Source organism: Berghia stephanieae, chromosome 13 (genome assembly GCF_034508935.2).
Source record: "Berghia stephanieae isolate SIO BIC M18660-M18661 chromosome 13, UCSD_Bste_1.3, whole genome shotgun sequence".
Taxonomy (NCBI): domain Eukaryota; kingdom Metazoa; phylum Mollusca; class Gastropoda; order Nudibranchia; family Aeolidiidae; genus Berghia; species Berghia stephanieae.
In genome coordinates, this window is record NC_088372.1 from 6,183,937 (window position 1) to 6,198,652 (window position 14,716).

A 14,716-nucleotide genomic window follows, 5' to 3' on the forward strand; every position below is an offset into this window, starting at 1 on the left:
GAACACAAAAATATTCGTTTCAAACTCAAAGTCATTACTAGATCCCTCTCTCACCCACTTCTTGAGACCGCCGATTCGTTCGTACACCACCATCGCGAATAATTTTGACCAGCAGTTAAGCTTAATAGCCAATATTCTCAACACAAACATATAACATAGAAACGATTGAGACATTGAGTATGCTCCGGTGTATGGGGTGAATTTTTAATTCAGAAAAGTGAGTGGAGCAGGCACTTATGTTGGTAACAACAAGATATGAAGTGAATAGAAAAGTGCCAGAAGACAATAGAGAATAAAATTTTTTTCGCGGCGGTGGTGGGGTTTGAACCTGCGACCTTATTGGTACGACAACTCCGCCTGGCAGGTGAGAGCGTGGCTCTACCGTGTGAGCTATCCACGAACACAAAAATATTCGTTTCAAACTCAAAGTCATTACTAGATCCCTCTCTCACCCACTTCTTGAGACCGCCGATTCGTTCGTACAATTTTATTCTCTATTGTCTTCTGGCACTTTTCTATTCACTTCATATCTTGTTGTTACCAACATAAGTGCCTGCTCCACTCACTTTTCTGAATTAAAAATTCACCCCATACACCGGAGCATACTCAATGTCTCAATCGTTTCTATGTTATATGTTTGTGTTGAGAATATTGGCTATTAAGCTTAACTGCTGGTCAAAATTATTCGCGATGGTGGTGTACGAACGAATCGGCGGTCTCAAGAAGTGGGTGAGAGAGGGATCTAGTAATGACTTTGAGTTTGAAACGAATATTTTTGTGTTCGTGGATAGCTCACACGGTAGAGCCACGCTCTCACCTGCCAGGCGGAGTTGTCGTACCAATAAGGTCGCAGGTTCAAACCCCACCCCGCCGCGAAAAAAATTTTATTCTCTATTGTCTTCTGGCACTTTTCTATTCACTTCATATCTTGTTGTTACCAACATAAGTGCCTGCTCCACTCACTTTTCTGAATTAAAAATTCACCCCATACACCGGAGCATACTCAATGTCTCAATCGTTTCTATGTTATATGTTTGTGTTGAGAATATTGGCTATTAAGCTTAACTGCTGGTCAAAATTATTCGCGATGGTGGTGTACGAACGAATCGGCGGTCTCAAGAAGTGGGTGAGAGAGGGATCTAGTAATGACTTTGAGTTTGAAACGAATATTTTTGTGTTCGTGGATAGCTCACACGGTAGAGCCACGCTCTCACCTGCCAGGCGGAGTTGTCGTACCAATAAGGTCGCAGGTTCAAACCCCACCACCGCCGCGAAAAAAATTTTATTCTCTATTGTCTTCTGGCACTTTTCTATTCACTTCATATCTTGTTGTTACCAACATAAGTGCCTGCTCCACTCACTTTTCTGAATTAAAAATTCACCCCATACACCGGAGCATACTCAATGTCTCAATCGTTTCTATGTTATATGTTTGTGTTGAGAATATTGGCTATTAAGCTTAACTGCTGGTCAAAATTATTCGCGATGGTGGTGTACGAACGAATCGGCGGTCTCAAGAAGTGGGTGAGAGAGGGATCTAGTAATGACTTTGAGTTTGAAACGAATATTTTTGTGTTCGTGGATAGCTCACACGGTAGAGCCACGCTCTCACCTGCCAGGCGGAGTTGTCGTACCAATAAGGTCGCAGGTTCAAACCCCACCACCGCCGCGAAAAAAATTTTATTCTCTATTGTCTTCTGGCACTTTTCTATTCACTTCATATCTTGTTAAATAACTCTCACAAAGATTTTAAACTTTCTGTCTATAGTCTATATTCTTATAGTTGACGGTTTGTGGCCATGAATGTCATTTATACAGAGTACATTATATTTTGTACGTAGTGTTAGTCAAATTTCGTTTCCCATGGAGTGATCCCCCCTTACCTTAGAATATTATAATGTCCTTTTGACACTTATTACAAATTTATTATGCAACCTATACCCGCTTACCTTCCCACCCATATCACCTCTTTTGAAGAAAACAAATCCCATTTGGAGTCCTCCATTTCCCAAATATGTGAATCCCGCAAACCCACGTTTTGCTTCTTTTCTTGAAATGATTGACCATTCCCAATTCCAATCAAAAATTCCTCCGAAGAAAAGACTTTATTTTCTTTTAATAATCTCAAAGATTCACGTCAGAAAATTCAATATTTTTATACTTTTAAATAATGCCCTCCGATTTTTTTCTGATCAAGCTAAATATTTTTTTAAACTCACTGAAAAGTCATTCATACACATCTAAACTTATCAAATTGCGATTTCTTTTTGAAATTTGTAGTTTTCAAATTATATACAATTTTTTAGTATAAACTAAACACAATGTTATGCTTTTACATAAAACTATTTGTCTCTTATGACTTTTTCTGTCATTCATCATTCACCACACACTAAATCGTATCATAATTTTCAATTGTTATGTGTTTATCTAGACAACTTAGTTGTTCCTGTATATCTTGACCAACTTGTTACCCATTTAAGCGTTTTTGTTTAATGACATCTTTCTCTGAATTAATTTCATTGTGAAATCACAATTATAATTCCGTTTGGAACATTTATCAATTTTTATAATATAATTATAGTTAACAATTCTTGCTATTTCTTTCCTTTGTTTTTTCTTTTTAAGTGCAATTGTTTCCTTCATTACAATTGAGTTCTTCTCATTGAAGAAAATATGAATCTATGACTATTCGTCTTTCAACTTTATTTAAAGACATGAATTTGTTCACACCATTCGTACGTGCGATATTTGTATAACTTGATATAATAATATATGTAAAATGTATACGATCCCACAGAGTAAATTGAATTTCAAATTTAAAAGAGACAGGAAAAGATATGCAGGTTCAATTTCTATTATTTCTGTTAGACAGAGTTTATCTTCAAAATATTTCTTTGGGTAAATAGAATAGCCTATCAAGAACAGGCAAATAAATACGATTAATACAAGTTAAAATAAATCAAGAATGAAAATGAATTTGGACTCAAAAACATAAGTATTAGTATAAATTTAATTGATTGGCTTTTGATGTCAGGAAAAAATAAGAAAATGACAATTAATTATAATGCCATATCCTACTCTTGAATTGAAAACTTTACAAATTTTGTTTTTTTTTTTCCTGGTTAAGGGTAAACTCTTTTTATTATTCACCTTTGGCATTCCTTCATAATATTCATTTTATCTTTGTATAACCAATGTAATATTATATGATATATCACTCTAACACAATTCTGTATAAGTTTAACTTTTGAGATACTTCTAGACTGTTGGTGTGTCAATTGGATTCAATAGTCTGATGTCACGCCGCCCGGCAACGAGCAGCTTGGTTTTAAACAAAGAAAATCAGTATTTTGTATTATTCATGCTGGCTAGAACTTTTTCACATGTCATGTGAACAGAGTGTATAAAAGTCAATACATGATCAGATTTGTAATGTTTTTCTCCTCCGGTTACACTTTTATGCTCGCCGGAGAAGTATTTAATAAGGGCGTCCGCCATTGTTCCGATAGTTTAGAACCAGTTACTAAGTTACTACGCGTCATTACGACGGAAGTGACGTCACGACTGTTGAAGCCTATTGAGGATACATGTGTAGTGATGTATCCGTGTTTGTTCTATTCAGAGCACTCGTGTAGCACGTACCTAATAATACGTGACCAACCACGTTAATAGGGTATTCTGTCGGAATGAATTAGATAGAGAAAGAAAGTTGTGTTCAAAGTCAAAGTATTCAGAATCAGATGATGTATGTATGTTTTTGTGTTTGTGTGTGTTAGGGGGTTGGTTTGTTTTTTTTTGGTCCGTTTGTGTGTTTTGGTGTTTTATTTATTTTTGTTTCTGTTATTTCAGGTTTATGATACAATAAATACAAATCTTCTTAATCAAGGGTTTCATTTAAGGCTTTAATTTTAACTAGATTTTTTAAAGTAGTAAAAGCTGAGAATTCTATTTTAAGCCCAATCCGACATTGTACCCGTTTGAAACGATTGGTCATATATTTTATGAACAGTCTGGAAGTTTTTTAAACATCTGCTATTAAACCTTGTTTTCTCACATACGGGCACTTATTTACAGGTCTGATAATCGGGCGCAACTGTGGGCTTGATTTAATTAACCTTGTTATAGTGAAATATATCGGTTATTTAAGATAACTGCGGGCTTTATTTAACCTTGTTATAGTAAAATATATCGGCTATTTAAGATTGCTAGACATTATTTCTCTCTTCTTTATACTAATTTTATTATTATTATTGAGTTTTTCGGGTGAAGTATGGGGAAGCGTAGCGTGACTCAGCGGTATATGGTCTTTGCTTCGTACCCGAAAAGTACAACATTAGAAAACGGTAGGGGCTGCCTAAAGCCGGTGATCGTGAAAATACTAACGAAAGAGTGAAAATGGAGAGGCTTCGTATGGGAATAAGCAGTAACAGAAAGCGTATGGTGCCATACGAAGCCTCTCCATTTTCACTCTTTCGTTAGTAAAGTACAACATTACAACTTTGGGCCCACAACAATTTGTTTATCAGACCTGCAAATACAGTATACGTTGATTCTTGCTATTCCTGCCATTATATTTTGATGTTATTTTTCACCCCATAGTAGCCAAAATCCTTGACAATCCACTCACTTCTTCTTTGTTATCAATCAATCAATCCACTCTCACAGCAACCAGACGAGTCATCGGTGTCCGAAAAGATCGCCGTCGATTTCACAGTCGCACCTCAATTCGTGACTGAGCTCAAGAACCAGGAAGTTGATGTCGGGGAAACAGTCACTCTGGAAGTCCAGGCTTCCGGCGTACCCAAGCCTGAGGCAACATGGTAAGACAATTAATTTGTAGACAAGATCGGTACACTTGTACTTATTTATTTATGCGGCTATGTGGTCTAGTGGTATGACACTCACTTTCGGATAGGAAGGTCCTAGGTTCGAGCCTCGCTCGGCGCATAGTTTAGTCCTTGGAAAAGACTCTTTACTCACATTCTCTTACCATACGCAGGTGTAAAATGAGTACCTGGCCAATCACAGCGTTGTCTCTGTCCGAAAAAAAATGTAATATCGCCTAACAGGCGTCATGCCACGTCATACATGTTAAGTGTTGCTGTTGACCAGGGACCCCTTGTAAAGAGCTTTGAACACATTTAGTGGATATTGCGCTATATAAAAGCTCTTTTTTAAAAAATCCATTTCTGATCAACCAGCGCTACTTTGCGGATTGTACTGATTGGTCCATTTTCTATTTTTATCCCAGTAAAATACAAATACTGTTGCTTGAAGACCTCCCCCCCCCGCCCCCCTCCCCCTTCCCCCTTATACCCATCATCACCCAAAATAGGAAAAAAAATAGTATTGATGTTATGCGTTTAGGTTAAACAACCACTACAGTCGCTAGCCGGATATAAGTACCAACACACAACAAAAACACTGTGTGTAACATTGAGTCATTGAGATTTTTCTAGGCTAAATTATGATATAATTAATTTATTTGGTGAGAACTAATCATTCAAATGCAATAAATTAACAACGAGCTGAGTTCTTTCTATAGAAGAAGCATGAGGAGTAGTTTAAGTCCTTGTCCATTATTATTTTTACACTATATTCATCTGATCCCATAAAGCTGTCGTTTCATTTTTGTTTTTAATAAGGTTTAGCCCGTAGTGTGTATGATATTTCTTTTAGATTCGGTTCAAGCAGTGTTTAGCGCTTAGAGCCTGTGACAACGGGGTAAAGCGCTACATAAATGCCATTTATTATTATTATCATTATTATTATTATCATTATTATTATTATCATTATCATTATCATTATCATTATTATTGTCACTATCATTATTATTGTCACTATCATTATTATTGTCACTATCATTATTATTATTATTATTATTATTATTATTATTATTATTATTATTATTATTATTATTATTATTATTATTATTATTATTATTATTATTAGCATTATTATTATTATTATCACTATCATTATTATTATCACTATCATTATTATTGTCACTATCATTATTATTATTATTATATTATTATTATTATCATCATCATCATTATCATTATTATTATTATCATCATTATCATTATTATTATATCATCATTATTATCATTATTATTATTATTATTATTATTATTTATTATTATTATTATTATTATTATTATTATTATTATTAATGTGACAACGCAACATGTCTATTATAAACATCAGATATTTTATCTCATTGGGTTGTATTTTGTTTTTGTTTACCTTTTTGTATCGATAATAGGTTCCGTAATGATGTGGAGATAACTCCCAATGACCGCCATGACATCTCGGAGGTGGACAGCGTATACTCTATGACCATCAGGGACGTACAGGAAGATGACGATGCCGAATACACCGTTACGGCCACCAACAGTGCTGGAAGTGTCTCTACTTCCGCTGATCTTTACGTCCATCCCGTTGGTAAGTCAAAACTTTTGGGGGGATTTTTTTTATTTTAGTAGATTTCATTAACTCACTCAATCCTAGAGATGTTTGCTCCTTCAAAATTAGAAAAAAAAATGTATGAAATATGAGCATGTACATAGTTTTATTCAACTATCATTAACATACAAAAACTAAAAACATTAGCTTTGATACTACGCCTATAATTTGTCTCAGGAAAATGTAATAAATAGGCATGGGGTAAAAGTAACCCCGGGTAAACTACGGATATAGTCGGTGTTAGGGTTGAGTGAGTTAACCAAACGACAGATTTCCTCAGTTGATAAGAGAGACGCATGCGCAATGCTGTGTTGACGTTCTCTCTGTAAGGGCATGTCTATTCAATTTTAATTATATAACCTTTTTGAAATGGAAGTCCTCGTATAAGAGTCAACGGGATTTTTTTAAAATTATTTATTGAGATAAAAGAATTACATTATTCTTATTGTTATAGTCCTCTGGGCTTTTAATGACTGTAAAATTCTTAACCCTGTCCTTACCAACTATAGGAAAATCGTCACATTCGTTATAATACAACCAACCTTTATCTTTATCAAATTTCTTTTGTACACCATAATTTTTTTTTTTTAATGAACTGTGTGTTGGAGAGCATGTTTTGCTAAAGAAATTATTTATGGCAAGAACTTTACTGCTATTATATCAGAGTGACAAAACGTCTATTTTTGTTTTTGTTGGGTGTGAAGTTTTGAGGAAAATCCTGAAAATGGCGGGTAAGGAGAGAGTTAATGACCATATGCTTGTATTGAATTAGGTGCAGCTCCATCCTTTGTGACTGGCCTGACGGATATCACCGTCAACATTGATATGCGCATAGTGCTGGAGGTGAAGTTCAAAGGTGAACCCCAACCTGAAGTCACGTGGCTCTTCAATGGACAAGATTTGCCTGAGGATGGTAATTACAGGTACGATATTTTAGCATTGTTCTGTAACAATTGTTCTTCTCCCTCTTCATCCTCCTCCTCCTCCTCCTCCTTCTTCTTCTTCTTCTTCTTCTTCTTCTTCTTCTTCTTCTTCTTCTTCTTCTTCTTCTTCTTCTTCTTCTTCTTCTTCTTCTTCTTCTTCTTCTTCCCCTCCTCCTCCTACTCCTCCTCCTCCTCTTCCTCCTCCTTTAAAAAAGATGTTTAAATTGTATAAAATTGTCAAAATGAACCAATTGCATTGGACATTCAAAAGTGGGAAATCACTCTGCTTGATTTTATACAAGAACAGAAACTGATTATATATATAGGGATGAATAAAGGGAATTAATTAATTAATTAATTAATTAATTAATTAATGATTTATTTAAGCGAACAAAATAATAGAAATATCGATTAAATTATTACTTTTTTTTTCGTTGGTCTTCTTCCCAACAGAGTCGAACAAATTGATGACACTGTGACCATTACCATTGATAAAGCCAGACCAGAACACAAAGGAGAATACACTATCAAGCTAACCAACAAACATGGTGTCGCTTCCTCTTCCTGCCACGTCACAGTCATTTTTGAGGCACCTTACTTCACCAAACCGCTCAGCGACACACCGGCTAACGTGTCCGACACAGCTGACCTAGTTTGCGAGGTCAAAGGGCAACCACAACCGGAAGTTCAGTGGTTTGCTAACGACCAGCCACTGGAGGATGGACCCAGGTACAAGACCATCTACAAGGACGCTGTAGCCACCCTTAAAATCAACGACATCACTCTGGAAGATTCAGAGACTGTCTTCACCTGCAAAGCGACCAATGCAGTCGGCGAGGCAACGACAAGCGCCAGAGTTCTTCCACAAGGTTTGTTCTTCTTGAATGCCGATTTCCACAGTAACCGTTTGACTGTAGCGCTCTGCCTTGTGCATCTATCTTGCATTGTAACTTTAACCCAGAATCTCTCCAACATAGCATTATCATCATCATTATTATTATTACCTCCCCTGTTCCATGCTAGCATCATATCCCGAGACCAAATATTATCACAACCATCATCATTATCAACATCATCATCATCATCATCATTGCGAATGCTGGAATGTATTCATTAGTATCGCCTTCTACATTAATCAACATTGTTATCATCATAATCATCATCAATTGTGACCCACCGTCTCAAAACTGTATTATGTCGGAACGAGTCAGATGTTTAAAAGCCGAATTAAATGTGAAAACTGGTCAAAACTATAAATTGTTGGCATTAGCACCCTATAATATGGTATCCATTCTCCTCAATAAAACATACAAACTCAACACAAGACTGATATTTCTGGCTATAAATTCAATTATCAACATCTTAACCATCCCGACATAATACCGTTTTGAGGCGAAGGGTCACAAGTGTAACGATCATCTTCAAAACAAAACCAATGCAAAGGAAGCAACTTACTATCTTCATACGTGTGGACATATTATTATTATTATCATTATTGTATGAATATCATTACACTATAAAACACCATGTGAAATAATCTATTCATAACAACTTTAACCCTCTCCATGCCAACTACAGGAAAATCGTCCTATTCGTTACGACACAACCAACATTTTTCTTATTCAAGTTTCTCTTGTAAAAAAAAATAATTAAGCTTTATATAGCGCAATATCCACTAAATGTGCTCAAAGCGCTTTACAAAGGACATCATAAAATATTTTTTTTAATGAACAGTGAGTTGTAGAGCATGTTTTGCTAAAGAAATTATGTATCGCAAGAACTTACCGCTATTCTGTTTGAGTGATAAAAAAAATCTAGTTTTGTGTTAGTTGGGTGTGAAGTTTTGGGGAAAATCCTGAAAATGGCTGGTAAGGAGAGAGTTAAGTTTTCCCCTACTGTAACACACAACAAGTTATCTATCACACCCCTTCATATATAATTCAACATCTTGCAATAATGTGTATGTGTGACGTAAAATGTGTCAATTTTGAGTTCACACATAATATATGACCTTTTTCTAATCCACATTCTAATCATAACAAATTAACCACAAAGCATGGATGGTTTTTTGTGATCTAAAGAATGACTATGGCTTATTTCTCAACAATACCACCACAACAATAACAACAACAACAACAACAAAATCTAACACAAGTTACAAATTTATATAACTGAAAAATAAGACTTTGAGTTGTTTTTTTTTTTATAAAGCGCAATATCCACTAAACGTGCGCAAAGCGCTTTACAATGGGCCCCTTACCAACAGGCAACACGTAGGATGTAGCATGGCGCTTGTTAGGCGATAAGACATTACAAGTTTTCAGACAGAGACAACGCTGTTAACGGCCAGGTACTCATTTTATACCTGAGTACGGTGTGAGAATGTGAGTAAAGAGCCTTTTCCGAGGACTCAACTATGCGCCGAGCGAGCGAGGCTCGAACCTAGGACCTTCCAATCCGAAAGCGAATGCCATACCACGAGACCACGTAGCCGACTTCACTTTCAGGATTATCGTTTTTCTTGAAATAATAAAATAATCTTGTTTGTTTTTTAAATTTTAAAACGAGATTTGTGCTCCACGTTGTCAACTTGGTATTATGTCATAATATATCTGACTATAAATTCAGCTTTTTTTCACTATCTAAATCTTCTCGACATAATACTGTTTTGAGGCGATGAGTGACATTTTAAACCTTTTTTTCCGTGAAGATGTAAGTATGGAAAGATACGATGATTACCACTAAGGGGTGGGAGGGGAGAGAGAGAGAGAGAGAGAGAGAGAGAGAGAGAGAGAGAGAGAGAGAGAGAGAGAGAGAGGAATTAAGAAAACTATTGAGTGGTTTTAAAAAGTCAGAACAATGATGTTTAAGGAGTCACTCAAGTGGATTATTGTATTTAATAGTTCAATATTGGATATAAACTACTTAATTAAATTAATATTTGATTTTACTTACTCCCGCATTTTACCCTAATGAAAAATTTCCCCCTTAGGGATGAATAAAGGAAATTTTATTTATATTTTATTTATTTGATATAATATATTTTTTAAAGTGGTTTACCTCTTGTTTACAATAGGGAATGAGATTAGCGGAAGAGTAGCGTCCCTTGATTGGATGTCACCTTACAGAGAGAACGTCAATTTGGTTTTGCGCATGCGTCTCTCTCGTCCTCGCTTTCGGTGAAGTGTCTCAAGCCGCTTTCACCGGAAGCGAGGACGAGAGACGCATGCGCACAACCAACATGACGTTCTCTCAAAACAGAACAGAACTGTTTTGTTCCCATACGAAGCTTTCTCCATGTTCACTCTTTCGTTAGGAATAGAGTAAATAGGGTGCATTGTTATAATTTATATTATATGAAGTGTGTGCTCGGTAGATGTGTACAACACATTACTAATGACTGCTTTGGTTTGGAAATCCTTTCTTTCTATGTGTGTTAATGGTTAGATATTTCATCTTATCTTACTGTCATATGGAATATTTGTAATGTACCCAACAGTGCAGGAATCGGGGTTGTTAAACACAGTGCAGGAATAGGATTAATAGGGTGCATTGTTATTTATATTATATTACGTGTGTGCTCGGTAGATGTGTACAACACATTACTAATGACTGCTTTGGTTTGGAAATCCTTTCTTTCTATGTGTGTTATGGTTAGATGTTTCATCGTTTCTTACTGTCATATTATGTTGCTTTGGTTTCATTACTATTTTATATTATAATTAGTATTCTGATCTGTTTGTACGTGAGCGTTCATTCGTAATATATATATATATATATATATATATATATATATATATATATATATATATATATATATATATATATATATATATATATTACTTTGAATACACAACTTTTAAAAAAAATTAAGATTTTATACATTTTCCTTATTTTAATTATTCAAATAGACAATTTACATTATTATCCCAAAGCTTAAATGTTTTAATGGGAGAAAAAAACTATTGTTGCTTTCTATTTCTATTTTTTAATTTAATAACTTTTTACACACCTGCACATTCTATTTAAATATTTAAATTGGCAACGGATGTTCTTTAACTTAGATTATTGGATTGTCTTTATTTATGTGTTTGTGTGTAGCTGCTAGATCTAGATGGGATTGTGAAGACTTTGGAAAATACAATACACGAATTAATTCGAGCGCCTTTGAGCTGATAAATATATTTATATAAATTTATACACATGTGTATATAAATCTTTCTCAGGTTCTAAGCCATAAGCGTCCTTATTTCTCTTGAATATAATTATATATATATATATATATATAAAGGCCTCTATGTGCCTTTTATTTACTAATTCATATTGACAACAGCTGAAGAGGTAAAAAGTTAGTCCTTCAAGCAGAGCCATCAGGCTCATGGAGTAGGAGTTTATCCCGGTTTCTATCGCTTGAAACGGACAACAGCAATTATTATTTGCTACCTTTCGGATAGAACGCTAGTCTAGTCCATCACAATCGACTATCTGGCTGCTCTAACAGAGCCAGCTACCCAAGCACTGCTAGGAACACACGGGGGCAGAGGGGCAGAAAAAAATGTATTTCGACCGCACCCAGGATTGATCTTGGTCCCTTTGCTTTTTAAGCGGGTGCTCTATCGACTGAGCTATTATATTGGGACCCTCTGAAGAAGTAAAAGATTTTGTGAAAATATTAGCCCTGAAGACTTGAGAAAGACATTGAAGTTTTTACTCCATTCTAATAATGTACAATTTCACAATTTGGTCAAATCAAATCAGAGAAGTTATGTTGCTCCATGTGCAGACAGTTTTACAGTTAAATTTAAATAAGATCTAGTCATTCTTCATAAGTCAAAGCAGGTTCTCTGATCACAGGTACGAAGGGAATAGATACACAATGTGTCAGTTCTTGCGGAGAGAATAGATACACAATATGTCAGTTCTTGCGGAGAGAATAGAGACACAATATGTCAGTTCTTGCGAAGAGAATAGATACACAATGTGTCAGTTCTTGTCAATATGAAATGGTGGAATGATTCAATATTTTTTTTACACATCTGTCAACTTTATCTTGATAAATTTGAGCTTGTATAATCTAAGTGTCGTATTTTTAAAAATGTCTTCCAATTAAAAGATAATTTTAATCTAAAGTCTGTTCTTTTATTTATCTATTTTTAATTATGTTTATTTTATTAGTTTATAAAGAACGTTGAAAATGTAAAAGTGATATTATATTTTATACATTCCATTTAAATTTTAATTCATTATATTTTTATGCTTCAGTGTGAATCTAGATATCTTTTCATATATATATATATATTATTAATATAATGAACTTCGTAATCATTCCTTATCGTCTATTTTTATTTTATTTTGTTAATTTTTTTACCATTTTCCCAATAAAATAAGTAGCAAATGCTACTAACTCCTTCTCACAAATGTGTGTTTGTAATTTTGATTTATTCCCAGTAGCTACTAAATACTATTGACTGTATTTATCATTTTTGTTGTTCTGTGTGTGAACTGACCTACCTGCACTCAATATCCTATTCTAATATTAAACATCTCAAATTATATTATGCATTTGACTCAAAATTAAGTTGAACCTTTTTCCTTAAGATCCATTTTTCGACAAGTCTAAAAAACACGCAACGTGTTCAAGAAAATGATTCATAAATTTATGTCCTTTTTTGAGACAATAACAATAACAACAACAACAACAACAACAACAATAACAGCAACAACAATGGATGCCATGACTTGAATTTAACTATAATATTTTTCAAATTTAACTATAATATTTTTCAGACTGCATGAAGATCACTTACTACCTTTAACGCATGCATGTAAAGTTAAGTTCCTCTAAATTTTCAGATAAAAAAGTGTAATTTTGAATTTGATTCATTAACAAGTTGAGGGGTCATCAATCGATCGATATTTGGAAAGGGGTCATCACTGGATTGATATTTGAAGGAACTTTTATTCCGGCTAAAATGAGAGCAATGTGTTTGTTGGAGTATTGGATGGCAAATGGAACATAAGGCTTCTACAACCATCCGTCATCTGCTTCTGTCCTTCGCCATCTTTTTGGTAGCCTCCCAGGTGAGGCCATCTGCCATCTTCAGTTGGTCACACAGTCAGTGACTCCATATCTGTTTCTTTATTTACCCGATTACCAATAAAAAAAAATTATAAAAAGAAAAGGACCAGGTCTCAATTTTAAAATCACAATCGGGACAAAATCGACCAAGCAGACATGTGTTATCATTATGGTAAAGGAGAAGAATTCGCCCATCATATTATCATATTCCAGACGTGCCCGAAGTATGCAAATGCAAGAGAGGAGTTTTGACCTGATACCTCACCTGTTCAGTGTAAGCTGTATGGGACTGTGACAAAGCTGAAGAAGACAACAGCGTTCCTAAACCATGTAAACATCCAGGCATGAGGACAATATGAGGAGGAGCGTTGAAGAAGAAGAAGAAGAAGAAGAAGAAGAAGAACAAGAACAAGAACAAGAACAAGAACAAGAAGAACAAGAAGAAGAAGAAGAATACGAACGAGAACAAGAAGAAGAAGAATTTACCCGATCAAGAACTCAAACAGAAGCAAAAGAAGCTTTGAAATGTTCCGTTTGGGGTCATGACCGTATGAATCTCGATCCAAACAAAGCGCATGAATTTTCTTCAGTTCTGATTGATTTTTAAAAACATACAAATATTTGGATGAAGATAATATAGTTGACGGAGTTCGGAAAGTCGTATGACCGGATTGTGTCACCATTATGAAGAGAATAGGTTTCAAAGTTTATTTAATCTTAGATTTTCGCCAATAATTCATACAATTTGATGACAACATACATGAAAGTGAGAAAAGAGAGAAAAGGTAAATGGAACCAAAAAATAAAATGATACCACTAATTACCATAAAAATACAACTGTAATACCACCAATACTTACAACAATAATAATAATAATAATAATAATAATAATAATAATATAATAATAATAATAATAATAATAATAATGATAATAATAATAATAATAATAATAATAATAATAATAATAATAATAATAAATAATAATAATAATAATAATAATAATAATAATAATAATAATAATAATAATAATAATAATAATAATAATAATAATAATAGGAAAACTTCCCCGTTCTTGAAAATGACATCAAATTTGAATCTATTGGGGTTCACCTTTATTGAAATGGATGAGAGAATTAAGTGTAGACCTATGTCTATTTGGTGTTAAAACACGGGGAGTAAATTTCAAAACACGCTGTCTCTTTTCCATCATTATGAGAACTCCCTATTTTTATTTATCTTTTTTCCT

At 34.3% G+C, this 14,716-nt stretch overlaps 1 protein-coding gene across 1 annotated transcript in view; it reads left to right on the forward strand.

Moving 5' to 3' along the window:
• The window catches only part of LOC144958989 (uncharacterized), a 589,046-nt gene that overhangs the window by 268,123 nt on the left and 306,207 nt on the right, over positions 1 to 14,716 (forward strand). Inside the window, exons 114-117 of the mRNA XM_078891292.1 lie at positions 4,666 to 4,820; positions 6,269 to 6,447; positions 7,241 to 7,391; positions 7,845 to 8,260. Coding sequence (XP_078747418.1) covers positions 4,666 to 4,820; positions 6,269 to 6,447; positions 7,241 to 7,391; positions 7,845 to 8,260 — 901 coding nt within the window. The remainder of the gene's footprint in view (positions 1 to 4,665; positions 4,821 to 6,268; positions 6,448 to 7,240; positions 7,392 to 7,844; positions 8,261 to 14,716) is intronic.